A 15720-nucleotide genomic window follows, 5' to 3' on the forward strand; every position below is an offset into this window, starting at 1 on the left:
AGGGTCCACACCAAATACTCAGCAGCTTGGTGGAGCACCATCGGAATGGAGTAAAGCTCCCTGTACATTGCCAGAGCTCTGTGCAGTCTGACAACTCCCACTGAACTAATATTACATTCTCCACATGATCCCACGTCAGCTATTCTTTGAGTGTCTGAGAGCTCTGTCAATGCCAACAAACAGTTATTCTATCTAATAGGTCTGTATCAATTAGGAACTGGGTGGAGATTACCCAAATTCATTTCATATCGGATTTAGCATACAAAAGACACCTTTATCCTTTAAATCCAAATTTAACACGTAAATCTTGCTGTCAGATATTAATCTATTATATAGTAATTCGGGGCGTATGTAGAGTTTAATTGACATACAGCAACTGTTTTCACTGCAGTTGCTCCCATGACAGGTTCTTTCAGCGTTGAAGATGTCACGGGGATAAACACATTCACTGCCCTGTTATAACGAGAGACTTGCACAACTGAATCAATAGGTTCCCACAATTCATACAAAATATTTGTCCGTCTGCTTTCCCCTGGTGCTCAAAATAATTATTAAAACCAAGTAAAAACTCTAACTTGTTCAATGTCCTGCAAAAACTGTTCTTTCCCTCGCTCGTGTCTCGTGTTTATTTAATGAATCCCTTTCGGTTTTTACTTGGAGGTCTCAGCCTTACCCAAATGTCTGGGCTTAGTAGTTTTGCCTCGAGCTCTGGATGTGTGAGCTGTTTTTAGATTATGCAGTCCAAGTGTGTGCACTGTGAGGATATATTTGTATCATTCAGTCTCCTCTCCTGATGGCATGTATTCCTCCAGCTTCTGTGCCTTTCCAGTCAGTAACATTTCTCAAAGAATTTAAAAGACTAAGGGGTCAAATTTCAGAAACCTTATTGAGGCAAAACTCGTCTTCTATTTTGAAAACAGGGACTATGGCCGGAATTTTTCCAGCACGCCCATCCCGATTCCGGGCAAGGCTCAGGGAACGGCATTCTCTGTTGGCCTTGGATGCGATCATATGAACCTCAGGCAAAGTGCCAGTAAGATTCCGCCCTACGTGTGTGCAAAAGAAGCAAATAACACTAAAAATAAGAGCAGGATAAGATCAAATAGCCTCTTGAGCCTGTCCTGCTATTCAATAAGATCGTGGCTTATTCTTTACATCAACACCACTTCCCAGCCCCTATCTCACATCCCAAAATTCCCTTCTTTTCCAAAAATCTATTGACTCTGTCTAATATACTCATCAACTGAGCATCTAGGGTCCGCTAGATTAGAGAATTACAAAGAATCACAATGTCTGCATGAAGGACTTCATTTTTATCTCAGTCCTAAGAAGCTGAACCCTTATTCTGAGACAACGACCCCCCCAACTTTCCCTATTGAGGCCACTCCAGCCAGGGGAACCGTATTTACACCTATCCTGTCCATCTCCCTAAGAACGTCATATATTTTAACGAGATCAATTGTAAATAAAGGAAAGATTGTTAAATGAATTGAGTTGATTCCTGTCAATAAACTGGATTGTTTGAAGCGGATTTAAGTTAGTAGCAGAATAACAATATTTAAGGTGTGACAACCTTCAGAAAGCCGAAATGGAGAGAGACAAATACTAAAGGCAGAGAAATGGGGAGGGAAGGGAGAAGTGAGGGCTAAGACTCTTCACACAGAGAGGCTTCACATTACTCTTGTTCCAACAACATGCTCAGATTTTGCACCTATTTAATATCTACACATACAAAGAAAAGGACTGCCGAGGTTAAAATTCATTTATTATTGGCACAAGTAGGCTAACATTATCACTGCAATGAAGTTACTGTGAAAATCCCCTAATCGCCACACTGGGGTACACTGAGGGAGAATTTAGCATGGCCCAGTGCACCCTAACCAGCACATCTTTTGGATTGTGGGAGGAAGCAGGAGCACTCAGAGGAAACCCACGCAGACATGGGGAGAATGTGTAAATTTTGCGCAGTGACCCAAGCTGGGAATCAAACCCGGCTTCCCGTGAGACCGAGATTGTGCCACCAAACTGTGGTCCCAACCATTTCAGTGTTTTGCAATAATTGGATTGTATTCATTCACTCACCGTCTTGTGTTTTTTAACGACTTCCTAAAGGTTTTTACTTGCAGATTTCAACCGTTTCCGAGTGTCTGCCCTTGATAGCTTTACCTCGAGCTCTGACTGTGTGAGCTGCATTGAGATAGCAATGTCTAAATATATGTGGCACGCTTAGAGTGTGGAAATCTGAAATAAAGACAGAAAGTGCTGAAATAATCAACAGGTCAGGCAGCGTTTTTACCCAGGCAGACAATGTTAATATATCAAGTCAGTGACCTACTTCACAACAGATAGAAAATGTCAATGACAATTGTGTACACCCAGGAATCAGATCCTAATCGCTAATACCTGTAACAGAGAGGGACACGGGCAATGCAGAGAAAGACTTTCATCATTCTATTCAACTTATCTTCAAATTTGCCTTTAAAAAATAATTAGAAATTTGCAAGAAAGTCCATCTGTGGGAAACAGAAGAAGGAAAACCAAAGGTATGCAGATTAGGTGGTTTGGCCAAGCTAAATTGCTCCTTACTATCAGGGGATTAGCCAGGGTAAATGCGTGGGGTTATGGGCATAGGGCCTGGGTGGGATTGTGGATGGTGCAGACTCGATGGGCCGAATGGCCTTCTTCTGCACTATAGGATTCTATGAAAATCAGAAACAGAAGTATTCTGGGGGAGGCCTCCGGTATCTTATATTTAGTTAGTGTTTTTTCAGATTAAAATTAAAGTTTTAAAGTTTATATATTAGTGTCACAAGTAGGCTTACATTAACACTGCAGTGAAGTTACTGTAAAAATCCCAGTAACTCCGGCTCCTGTTTGGCTACACTGAAGGAGAATTTAGCATATTCTCCCCATGTCCGAGTGGGTGCTCCGGTTTCCTCACACAGTCCGAAGATGTGCGGGTTAGGTTGATTCGTCCTAAATGCTAAATTGCCTCATAGCGTCAAAGGAGCTAGCAGAGTAAATATGTGGGGTCATGGGGATAGAGCTTGGGTAGGACTGCTGTTGGTGCAGGCTTGATGGGCTGAACGGCCTCCTTCTGCACTGTAGGGATTCTGTGATGATTAGCACGGCCAATGTACCTAACCAGCACATCTTACAGACTGTGGGAGGAAACTGGAGCACCCGGAGGAAACCCACGCAGACACAGGGAGAATGTGCAGCCTCTGCACAGACAGTGACCCGAGGCTGGGAATCGAACCCGGGGCCCTGGCGCTGTGAGGCAGCAGTGCTAACCCACTGTGCCACTGCGCTGCCTGCTTTTCTTTTGGGTAAAAGTGGGATTGGGGATTGGGATGTCGCAGGGTGCATTCTGAGGTATTTCACAGCAAAACACGGAGGAGGGGAGGATGTAGGTGATAAATGAGTTGTACAAAAAGAAAGAAAATAGAGGTTGTGCAGAAACTTGAAGAGATGGTGGGGAGGAGAAGTTGGGGGGAAGTTAACCAGGTTGGAGACACCATAAAAGTGAAGAGATTGAGCCAGTGTGAACGTAATAGGATGCCAGAGCTCGTCATTACAGACACACAATATACCACACCACGTCATCCTATACTATACAACACTGCATCATACTACACCGACACTCTATATCACATCACCCAGTTCTCTCCAAAAGGAGAGAACCTAACCATACCCCCTGAAATTCAATAGTATTACCACTGCTGACAAGTCATCATTAACATCCTGGGGGTTTCTATTGACCAGAAACTGAACTGGACAAGCCACATAAATACTGTGGCTACAAGAGTGGGTCAGAGACCGGGAATTCTGACTTCCCAAAGTCAGGTGGCGCAATGGTTAGCACTGCCAGGGGCCTGGGTTCGATTCCCAGCTTGGGTCACTGTCTGTGTGGAGTTTGCACATTCTCCCCGTGTCTGCATGGGTTTCCTCCCACAGTCCAAAGACACGCTGGTTAGGTGCATTGGCTCAAGTAGGCGCTGGAGCATGGTGACTAAGGGAATTTCACAGTAATTTCGTTACACTGTTAATGTAATGTAATGTGACCAATGACAAATAAATTTAAATTTTAAATCTGTCCACCATTCTCAAGTCAGGAATGTAATGGAATATTCTCCACTTGCCTGAATGGGGGCCGCTCCAACAGCACTCAAGGAGCTTGACACCATCCAGAACAAGGCAGCCTGTTCAATTGACACCACACCCACCTCAACCGTACAGTGTCAGCAGTTTGTACCATCTACAAGACGCTCTGCAGCAACTCACCAAGTCTTCTTCAACCGGACTTCCCAAATCCAGCACCCCTACCAGCAAAGGAAGGACATACCTGGGAATATCACCATCCATAAGTTCCCCTTAAAGCCACATATCATCCTGGCCTGGAAACTATTTTGCTGTTCCTTCATTGTTGCTGGATTTTGACCCACAGTTTTGAAACTGGATTTTGTGGGTTACTTCCCCCACACGACAACTACACACATGACTTTATGGCCAAAATCCTCTCCAGTTCGATTTTCAAGTTTGCTGATGACACCAGTGTAGTGGGTTAGACTCTAAACAATGATGAGATTGTACAGGAAAGAGGAAATCCAGTGAACTGGTGCAGCGACAATAATCTCTCGATGTCAGTAAGACGAAGGAGGTAGCCATTGAATTCAGGAAGCATGGTGGAGGACATGCCTCTGGGGATGAAGTGGAAATGGTCGAGAGCTTCAAGTTTCTAGATGTTCAGATCATCAACAACCTGTCCTGGTCTCTCCATGCTGACACTATAGCTAAGAAAGCTCACTAAAGCCTCTACTTTCTCAGGAGGCCAAGAAAATTCAGCATATCCACTATGACTCTCACCAACTTTTACAGATGCACCATAGAAAGCTTTCTTTCTGGTTGTATCACAGCTTGGTCTGGGCACCTGCCCTGCCCAAGACCGCAAGAAACTATAAAGGGTTGTGAACAAAGCCCAGTCCATCACACAAACCAGCCTCCCACCCACTGACTCTGTCCGCACTTTCCACTGCCTTGGCAAAGCAGCCAGCATAACTAAGGACCCCACGCTCCCCGGACATTCCCCCTTTCACCTTCTTCCATTGGGAAAAAGATACAAAAGTCTGAGGTCATGTACCAACTGACTCAAAAGCAACTTCTTCCCTGCTGCCATCAGACTTTTGAATGGATCTGCCTTATATTTAGCCGATCTCTCTCTACACTCTAGCTGTGACTGTAAGACTACATTCTGCGCTCTCTTGTTTACTTCTCTATGAACGGTATGCTTTGTCAGCAAGAGACAGTACTTTTCACTGTTTACTAACACATGTGACAATAATAAATCAAATCAAAAACTCTTCAAGAAGGCAGCTCACTGCCATGTTCTCAAGGGAAACTAGGAATGGGCCTCCGAACAACACCCACACTCCACAAAGGGTTAATAAAAACATACTACACCACAGCAGGCCACCAAACACTTTAAAAAGAGAAGCAAAAAAAAAGACAGGAAAATATCAGCACAAATGAGAAACCAAAACCCAAGAGGAGAGATCTCTGCTCTTCATTGACCAGTGTCCTGGAATCAGTAACATCTACCCCAGGAGGATATCACTGCCGTCTTCTCTCGAAGGGATACAACAGTGTCAGCAACGTGTACCATCTACAAGATGCTCTGCAGCAACTCACCAAGTCTTCTTCAACCATACTTCCCAAATCCACCACCCCTACCAGCAAAGGAAGGACATACCTGGGAATATCACCATCCATAAGTTCCCCTCAAAGCCACATATCATCCTGGCCTGGAAACTATTTTGCTGATCCTTCATTGTTGCTGGGTCAAAATCCAGAAACTCCTCTGAATAGCTTTGTGGGTTACTTCCCCCACATGACAACAACACACATGACTTTACGGCCAAAATCCTCTCCAATTCGATTTTCAAGTTTGCTGATGATGCCAGTGTAGTGGCTTAGACTCTAAACAATGATGAGATTGTACAGGAAAGTACTCCCAGCGCCAACGTCCAACTCGCAACCTTGTGATTCAGAAGGGAGAGTGACAACAACCGACACCTAACACAGATCACTTTTGTCTTTGAATGAACTTTATAAAGGATTTTTTTGGGGGGGAGGTGGTCCTAAACTCTTCCGAAAGAGTTAGATTAATACGTAATTCCGCAGTGAGGTTGCAGGTTAAGGATAAACGTCAATAATCAAATGCTGAGGAAATCATGGATTTTCTATTGATATGATGAACCATCCATCTAGAAAATACTTGTACAGAGTCGAAGACATGATTTGAGATTGAATTAATATCCTACAGTTTCACTTCAATAGTCACAAGTGTGGGGGAAATATTGAACTTTGCCTTGGAGGTTTAATTAGTATCTGGGAATTGCCACAGATGTTTGGGTAAATTTCCTGGCAAAGGGGAACGACACTATTTCTACAGGGAATTAACTTGTGAGGTCAAATATATTTAAGTCACGGGTAGAAAGGTTTTTGACAGACAAGGGGATTAAGGGTTATGCGGAGAAAGCGGGAAAGTGGAACTGATCCACTTCAGATCAGCCATGATCTTATTGAATGGCGGGACAGGCTCGAAGGGCTAGATGGCCTACTCCTGCTCCTATTTCTTATGTCCTTATGTTCCAAGCAAACTGACCTGTAAGGATGTCCAGTTCCCACATCACTTTGCTCATTTCTATTATTTCACTTTTGTTCAGAATATAACTGCTCGTATTTCAAGCACTTCACATCAGGAGAGAATGCAGAATTTTTCCAAGTTACTACGCAAAAGGGTAAGTGACTGAGAGCTATGGGATCTTTCTTAATTGTGGGATAAACCTGACCAGTTATCTATCATGTACCTTTATCCTGCTTTAATGAAAGATAAGATACAAAGGGCTTAATTTGTAAATGCATCTATATAAGATGTTGATGGAAATGAAAGTTGTCAAATGGAAGGGACATCCAATATTCTAGAAGCTGCCTCCCCCCTCCTCTGCTTACCCTGAAGGCGTTGACTCTGTTCCGAGTGTGGTTCCACAGGTAGTGTAGGAGAGTTGCAGAAGTGGCCATTCTTCATGTACAAGCCTGGAGGGCTATCCCACTGGGAAGGGCATTAGAGTCAAACCGGATCCCTCAGCTCACTTCACAACCTGGTTCACTTCCTGAGCAGAAATTTCGGAGCACGAACCTTTAATGGGTTTGCCACCTCTCCAGGAATCGAGGGTTCCTGCAGACTGCTGTGTGCCACGCTGGATGGCCGATTTTTTAAAAATAAGGATCGATTTTTAAAAATTCTCTTTGAAAATCCTTCTTACCAGAGATAAATTATTGAGAGGAAGGAAAGGAAGGTTGTTTGGCTGACAGTCAAGTATTTAATTGGATACTGAGTCCTTTTGCTTCCCAATTGGCTAGCAAGGCAAAAGTTCACAAGGATGGATTTGTTAGCCAATGAATAGCCAGGGCCAAATCATGTGATGAAACCTTCAGGAATACATTTATTTACAGATGGCAACCCCTAACCTTTAACCCAACATTGACACTACAGAATGCAACTGAGCCTTGCTAACCCAATAACCAAGAGTCAAACTGGAAGCTGTTCTGGGTTTTATTAAGTGTTTAAGACTGGCTATTTCATGTCTGCTAGATTTTCATTAAAATGATAAGGAGCTCACAATATTGTGATAACAAAATCAACCTAAATATCGGAAACTACAAACAAACATCAGAATGATGGTATTCATTGATATAATGAGGCCATTTGGCCCATTGGGAACTAGCTGACCATATCGGTACCTGCCCCTTTTAAAAATGTTTCATTTATACAGAACTTGAGAAGAAATAATATCCTCCCACCAGAACTCAAGGAATGTCAACAACTGATGTTGTAAATTGTAACCAAAAGAATTCTCTACAATATTTACAACAGAAATCCCAGAACTTAAACTTCTGCTTGTGCGATGGTTAGTGTGTGGGAGTGGGAGTGGGAGAGAGCTGACGTTCCTCGTGAAGAGATTCAGGAATATTGACTCTGACAAATTCTTTTCCCATTCGAGAGCACCCCATCCCCAACCCTAAGGGTAAGCGGAAACTGACTGACTCAGTACCCAATCAGATTTAAAATCTAGGCCTTTCCAATCTCTCTAGCTCAGTAACAGGGAGGAATTTTAACACAGAGCCATCAACAGCAGGGTAACGGTGACTCATCTACACAGGGGCAACATCTACTCTGTTTAAAAGCCGGATAATGTCGCATCTGTTCATTCAGGCCAAAAATGGGCACCCAAGGAGCTTGTCTGTATCTGTGTATATGTATGATTCTGTGTGAATGTGTATAGGTATGTGTATATATGTGTCTCCATGTATCTGTGTGCATGTATGTCTGTGCATGTGCCAGTGTCTCTATGTATGTCTGTGCGTGTGTATATATGTGTGTGTCTGTTTGTCTGTATGTGTGTCTGGGTGTATGCTTGTGTTTGTGTCTATATACATATGTCTGTGTGTATATGTCTATCTGTGTATTTGTGCATATATGTGTTGGTGCACATATGTCTGTAGTATGTGTGTGTGTATTTATGCGTGTATAAGTGTGTCTCTCTGTAAATATGCCTGTGTCTGTATGTATATGGGTGTATGTCTTTATATGTGTGTATATGTGTGTGTATATACATGTGTGTATATGTCTGTGTGTTTGTATGTGTGTATGTGTGTATATACTTGTGTCTGTGTGTGTATGTATATATGTCTGTGTTTATGTATGTGTTTGTATGTATATGTCTCTGTGGGTATATATGTGTGTGTATATCTGTGTGTGTATATGTCTGTCTGTGTGTATATGTCTCTCTGTGTGTATGTCTGTGTGTGTGTATGTCTGTGTGTGTATATGTCTGTGCATGTAAACATGCCTGTGTGTGTGTCTGTGTGAATGTGAATGTCTGTGTGTGTGTCTGTGTGTGTGTATATGTGTGTGTGTATATGTGTGTGTGTGTGTCTATGCGTGTGTATGTCTATGTAAATGTCTGTGTGTGTGTGTGTGTGCATATGTGTGTCTCTGTGTGTGTGTCTGTGTGTCTGTGTGTGTGTATGTCTGTATGTAAATGTCTGTGACTGTGTGTATATGTCTGTGTGAGTCTGTGTCTGTCTGTCTGTCTGTGTTCCTGCAAAATGAGGGGTCCGGAGGGGTCACCTGAAACAGTTGGCAAGTCGCTTTCTTGTTCAAATAGAGGGTCAGGTTCCAGGCTGCGCCCCCCCCCCCCCCCCCCCGGGCTGCCCCAGACACAATGTCCAAGCATCAGATTTTGCAAACTTGCTGTACGATGCTTTCTCTGCATTCACTGATACACCAGTTGGAGAATATGAAACAACAGGAAGTGAATCAGGAAACGTTGTATAACTGAAATAATCTGTGTTTTTACTGTCGCTCTTTCTCTAGAATACAGTATCTCAGCAGCGGCCATCGCCATCATCAGCATTGGGTTCATGGTGCTGGGCACAATCTGTGTCCTTCTGTCCTTCAACAAGAGGCTGGATTATTTCCTGAAACCTGCCGGAATGTTCTTCATCTTCTCGGGTAGGTCCATTGTACTGTGGCCAGAAACACCTCCTGACCAGAGGATCCGACCACCTTCCATGTATTCTGATTAAAACCTGCTTTTCATCCGGATAATATTTGGGCAAATTCATGAGAATTTACCTTCAACACAATATTCTCCATGTCTCATGGGTGTTCTGGAGAGAGATGGGGTGCAAACCTTCAAACAGAACACTCGGAATATCTTCACTAATAACCCCATTTTATTTTTGGAAAAAGAAGACCGTACAATGCTCGCTGTTATTAATATTATTAATGAACTCATTCAGAAACTGAAGAGATTGTGAATCACTCCAAGTTCCTCAAAGACTTACCCTAACTTGATAAAAAATTACACCTGGCTCTCAAACTCCCCATGTGTTTAATAAATAGCTACATTTACACATTCATTATCCATTAACATTGCTTCAGATAGTTACATCTTGTGATGAGCAGTGGAAGTATTATTTTAATAACAGGATCATTAATGACTGACAGTCAACCTCTCTGGCCCAGAAAGTGAATATTTAAAATTTAGCGACTTATTTATTTAGATAGTGAATGGTTGTTGCTGATATTAAATCTGTCAAATTATGATATTTTCTTACTTTTTTTTCTCTTTCCCTTAATTCAATCTTTCTTTCCCTCTTTTTATCTGTTTTAACAATTAATTCCCCCATTCTATTTACCCCCCTCCTCCAGCAATTCCTTGTTTAGTTTTCAAAATCTTTAATTTCATTGGCCCGATGCCCTCATCACACTGTAGCTCCCATAAGGACATGCAATATAAGCACAGAAGGAGGCCACTCGGCCCATCGAGTCTGCCCCACCATTCAATGAGATCATGACTGATCTGATATGATAATCCTCAACTCCACTTTCTCATCTTATCCCCATAACCCTTCATTCCCTAACTGATTAAAAGTCTGTCTATCTCAGCCTTGAACATTCTTACTGACCCACCTCCACAGCCCCCTGCAGATTCACTCCCCTCTAAACAAAACCTTCTCATTTTTGATTTGATTTATTATTGTCACATGTATTATCATACAGTGAAAAGTATTGTTCCTTGTGCATTATACAGACAAACATTGAGAAGGAAATGAGAGTGCAGAATGTAGTCATAGCTAGGGTGTAGAATAAGACATTTCTGTCTTAAATAGGCAACCCCCCTTACTCTGAGATTGTGCCCTCTGGGTCTAGACTCGCCCCACAAGGGGAGCCGACCTGTCAAGCTCCCTGAGAATCCTATAAGGTCATCTCTCATTCTTCTAAACTCCACTGAGCACAGGCCCAACCTGCTCAACCTTTCCTCATAAGAAAATCCCTCCATACCCGGGATCAACCCAATAAATCTTCTCTGACCTGCCTCCAAAGCCAATATATTAGATAAAGGGGACCTAAACTGTTTGCAGTATTTCACTCCCACTTCTAACAAATCCGTGAGCAATTTATTTTTGAGTCTAAACATGCATAAACATATCTGTAAGGGATTGTCAGTGCTCCAGCTCAACCTGAGCCATTCCCTCCCCTCAGTGCGAGTTTCCTCTTCACTCACTGGACGCAAGTGGCAAGATTTCATGGTCTTACGGCTCACTTGTTTTTGCTGAGCTCTGAGCCATTCAGCAAGCTTACTTTAATCATTTAAACTACTTACTTGTTATAAATTAAATATAAGATAAGAATTCGTGTGATCAAAGCAGTCTACAGATAATGGCGGGACCCGACTCACTGTCTGTTATCCTTCCTGGTAGATGGAATCAATTTAACAAATTAATCTCCTTGGGGTAAGACAGCACTAGGTCAGATTTCAGGCTCGATAAAAAGTTGTGACTCCCTTAACAAACTTCTAAAATAAACTTCTAAAAGTCTAACAGGGTTAAACAGAGTAGATGTGGATGTGGAAGCTATAGAAAGGGTGCAGAGGAGATTTACAAGGATGTTGCCTGGATTGGGGGGCATGCCTTATGAGGATAGGTTGAGGGAGCTCGGTCTTTTCTCCTTGGAGAGACGAAGGATGAGAGGTGGCCTGATAGAGGTGTGTAAGATGTTGAGAGGTATTGATCGGGTGGCTTTTCCCCAGGGCTGGAATGGTTGCTACGAGAGGACACAGGTTTAAGGTGCTGGGGAGTGGGTACAGAGGAGATGTCAGGGGTAGGTTTTTCACTCAGAGGGTGATGGGCGAGTGGAATCGGCAGCTGTCGGTAGTGGTGGAGGCAAATTCGATAGGGTCTTTTAAGAGACTTCTGGATGAGTACATGGGACTTAATAGAATTGAGGGTTATAGGTAAACCTAGTAGGTATGGATATCATCGGCGCAACTTGTGGGCTGCAGTTTGTGCTGTAGTTTTTCTATGTTCTAGATTCAGACATAATCGCTGGAATTCTGCTACCCACCCCCCACCCCTCCCCGCCGCAGGTATCGGAGTGGGCGAGGGACGGGCAATGGGAATGTCTGTTGACTTCGGGCGGGATTTTCCGATCTCGAGACCGTAAAATCCTGCCCAATATTCCAGAACTAGCGGGTCATAGTTTGAGGATAAGGGGGAAACCTTTTAGAACTGAGGTGAGGAGAAACTTCTGCACCCAGAGGGCGGTGAATGTGTGGAATTCATTACCAGAGAATGTAGTTGAGGCCAAAATATTGTCTGATTTCAAGAAGGAATTAGATATAGATCTTGGGGCTAAAGGGATTGAGGAATCTGGGGGGGAGGGGGAATCAGGATACTGGATTTGATGATCAGCCGTGATCAGAATGAATAGTGGAGCAGGATTGAAGGGCCAAATGGCCTTCGCCTGCTCCTGTTTTCTCCGTATGTTTCTGTGTATGAACGGGACGACATTAACACCAGCGAGGCTCTGGATAGGAGAAAACACTGTGTACAACACAGGGCGGCACAGTGGCACAGTAGTTAGCTCTGCTGCCTCGCAGGGACCCGGGTTCAATTCTGGCCTCGGGTGACTGTGTGGAGTTTGCACATTCTCCCCATGTCTGCATGGGTTTCCTCTGGTTTCCTCCCACAGCCCAAAGATGTTCGGGTTAGGTGGATTGGCCAGGCTAAAGTCCCCGTAGTGTCCAGGGAATTAGGACTGTAAATGACACGGGGTTACAGGGATGGGATCTGGGTGGGATTGTTGTCAGCACAGGCTCGATGGGCCAAATGGCCTCCTTGTGGACTGTCGATTCCATAATATAAATCACCCACTTGGTCAAAGGCTGCAATCAGATCTATTTTGGGGAGTTTATTGGGATGTTAAGGCAAAACAAAGACAGAAAATGCTGGAAAATCTCAGCAGGTCTGACAGCATCTGTGGAGAGAGAACAGAGGCAAAGTTTCAAGTCTGGATGACCCTTTGCCAGAAGATGATGAGAAGTTATCCAGACTCTGAGTGTGGGTTTTTACAGCCCCGCTTGAATTCCAGCGAGAACATTCTCTCTGCACCGATGTTGTCAGCCCCGCTGAGATTTTCCAGCATTTCGTTTCGGATTCCAGTCATTTTTATTTTATCTTGAGGGAAAGGTGTAGGAATCACAACCTGCGATTCTGGAACGATTGGAAGGGGAGAATTTCCGCAGCGTTGTGAGTTTTCTGTCCATCAGACAATGCGATGCGCCCACGCGGGGACCCGCAGCTAACCTGGGTAAATGTTGAGCACAGGCTGAATGTTGTGTTTGTGAATGTGTGTTCCACCCACACGTGGTGCTGACTCATCACTGTCTCCGTTCCAGGGCTCTGCATCATTATTTCAGTGGAGGTCATGCGGCAGTCAGTAAAAAGGATGATCGACAGCAAGGAGACCATTTGGATCCAGTACTATTACTCCTGGTCCTTCGCGTGTGCCAGCGCTGCCTTTGTCATCCTGTTCATCGGGGGGATCGTCCTCCTGCTGATCTCCCTGCCTCGCATGCCCCAGAACCCATGGGAGACGTGTATGGACGCACCACCAGATCACCAGTGAGAAGAGGAGGAGGAGGGGGAAAGAGGAACAAAGGAACACAGCAAAGCATTCGCTCTGTCACAACGATTTTACAAGCAGGGATATTCGAAGGTGGCGAATGTTGGAGAGCAAAGAGGCAGCGAGGCCCACAGAAAACCATACCTTAAATTACATCCTTTACCTGTTTTTAATTTTTAAAACAAAACCTTTTTATTGCCTGCCCTCGGTATATTTTAAGAGACAGGCCAGCTGGGAATTGGACATAAAAGTTTTAAAACATGGAACTAGAAGCGAAAGAAACTGCTGGAAAGCCTCAGCAGGTCTGGCAACACTTGTGGAGAGAGAAGTTTGCAGTAATTCAGGGCAGCAGTGCTTCCTGCTGTGTACTGTCTATCACAGTGCTTAGCAATGCTGCCTCACAGCACCAGGGACCTGGGTTCGATTCCCAGCTTGGGTCACTGTCTGTGCGGAGTCTGCATGTTCTCCCCATGTCTGCGTGGGTTTCTTCCGGGTGCTCCGGTTTCCTTCCACAGTCTGAAACACCTGCTGGTTAGGGTGCATTGACCGTGCTAAATTCTCCCTCAGTGTTACCCGAACAGGTGCCAGAGTGTGGCGACTGGGGGATTTTCACCCTAACCTCATTGCAGTGTTAATGTAAGCCTTACTTCTGACACTAATAAATTAACATTGTGACTGACGGTGAGTCACTGTTGGATTGGGAGTGTGTTAACTCCGAGAACTCTCTCTCCACAGATGCTGCCAGACCTGCTGAGGGTTCCCAACCTCACAGGATCCTGTTTTTAGAAAAGTTCCGGATTTTAATTGGAGAAGGAGAGGTTAACAAGTTGCCCTGATCGTTAACCTTTTGTTCTCTCCTCAGCTGCCTGCCGCTCATTTTATATTTTATTTATTATTTCTTCGGCGATAGAGCAGAGTGTGAATAAACACACTTTCTGTTAATAGTGAGTCATTGATGGGGTTATGACTCTAACTGTACTGATTATAGCTTTGCTCTCTCACAGCAGCCTTCTGGCAGTTCTGGCGACATTGTTTGCAACACTCACTGATGTGAGGCTCTCGTTGTGAAATATTTATTGTTTAATTCGCAACAGTGGGGGAAGAGGGGCCACAGGAGCAGATCTGCCTGTTGTAGGTGTTTGTGGGTGCGGCTGTGTCCTCACTACTGCAGACAAAACATCAAAGCCTCAAACCAGCCCAGCCCTGAAAGGTTAAAGCATTGGGGTCAGGGCAGCATCTTATGTTGTGTTTAGTCTAAACCATCAACTCCAGATTCCCCAGAAATCTGAATATTACACAGATCGTTGCAAGTTTGTTTTTGAAATGTAGGGCAGATATCCGTGTGTTTTTAACAGCATTTACCCTGGAAAAATGTGTAAATAATCAAAATATTTTCCTAATGGAAAACATGGTCTCATTTATTTACAAGCCCCTGTTGAGTGTGTGACATCGATATTTTTGGTGTTTTAATCCAGTCACTCAGGACGGACAGTTTCAATGGTTCAAAATCCAGTCTGAAAAAGACTAAACAGGAAAGAAACAACAAATAAAACCAGGGCTCTGTAGCTGAATGGCCAGGAGAAGGACACTTCAGCAATGGACTATTTTACAATATGCTCCACATTAGTTTGGTCGCTGTGACCTAAGCATGTATTTGCATATTAATTGCATAGCAGCTCTTTATCATTAACATTGATGTAACCTTCCATAAAGGAATGAGACAGAAGATTCCTCTGGGGGTGGGATTTGAGAGTCTTCCCTGGAATGATTTTTTTTTGCCTCTCGGAGTCAGGATGTTAGTCATTGCCGGGGGGTTGGGGGGGGGGGTCGCTGTCTGGCGGGGCATGGATTGATTGATTGATTGATTGATTTAGAATTCCTACAAGACAGAAGGAGGCCATTTGGCCCATCGAGTCTGTACTGACAACAACCCCACCCAGGTCCTATTCCTGTGACCCCCACCCATTTTACCCTGCTAATCCCCCCGACGCCAGGGTTAATTTAGCACAGCCAATTAACCTAACCCGCACATCTTTGGACTGTGGGAGGAAACTGGAGCACCCGGAGGAAACCCACGCAGACACGATGAGAATGTGCAAACTCCACACAGACAGTGACCCGAGGCCGGAACTGAACCTGGGTCCCTGAGGCTGTGAGGCAGCAGTGCTGTGCCACCGTGCTGCATG

The 15720-nt window shown here is 44.1% G+C and overlaps 1 protein-coding gene across 1 annotated transcript in view; it reads left to right on the forward strand.

Moving 5' to 3' along the window:
• LOC145356584 (voltage-dependent calcium channel gamma-1 subunit-like) overlaps nucleotides 1–15314 on the forward strand; it is a 41686-nt gene extending 26372 nt beyond the window's left edge. The window contains exons 2-4 of the mRNA XM_080209361.1: nucleotides 6726–6800; nucleotides 9440–9577; nucleotides 13308–15314. Of these exons, the coding sequence (XP_080065487.1) occupies nucleotides 6726–6800; nucleotides 9440–9577; nucleotides 13308–13537 (443 nt within the window). The 3' untranslated portion in view covers nucleotides 13538–15314. The remainder of the gene's footprint in view (nucleotides 1–6725; nucleotides 6801–9439; nucleotides 9578–13307) is intronic.
• Nucleotides 15315–15720: the final 406 nt, after the last annotated feature.

Source organism: Carcharhinus amblyrhynchos, chromosome 21 (genome assembly GCF_965287045.1).
Source record: "Carcharhinus amblyrhynchos chromosome 21, sCarAmb.v2.hapA, whole genome shotgun sequence".
Classification (NCBI taxonomy): domain Eukaryota; kingdom Metazoa; phylum Chordata; class Chondrichthyes; order Carcharhiniformes; family Carcharhinidae; genus Carcharhinus; species Carcharhinus amblyrhynchos.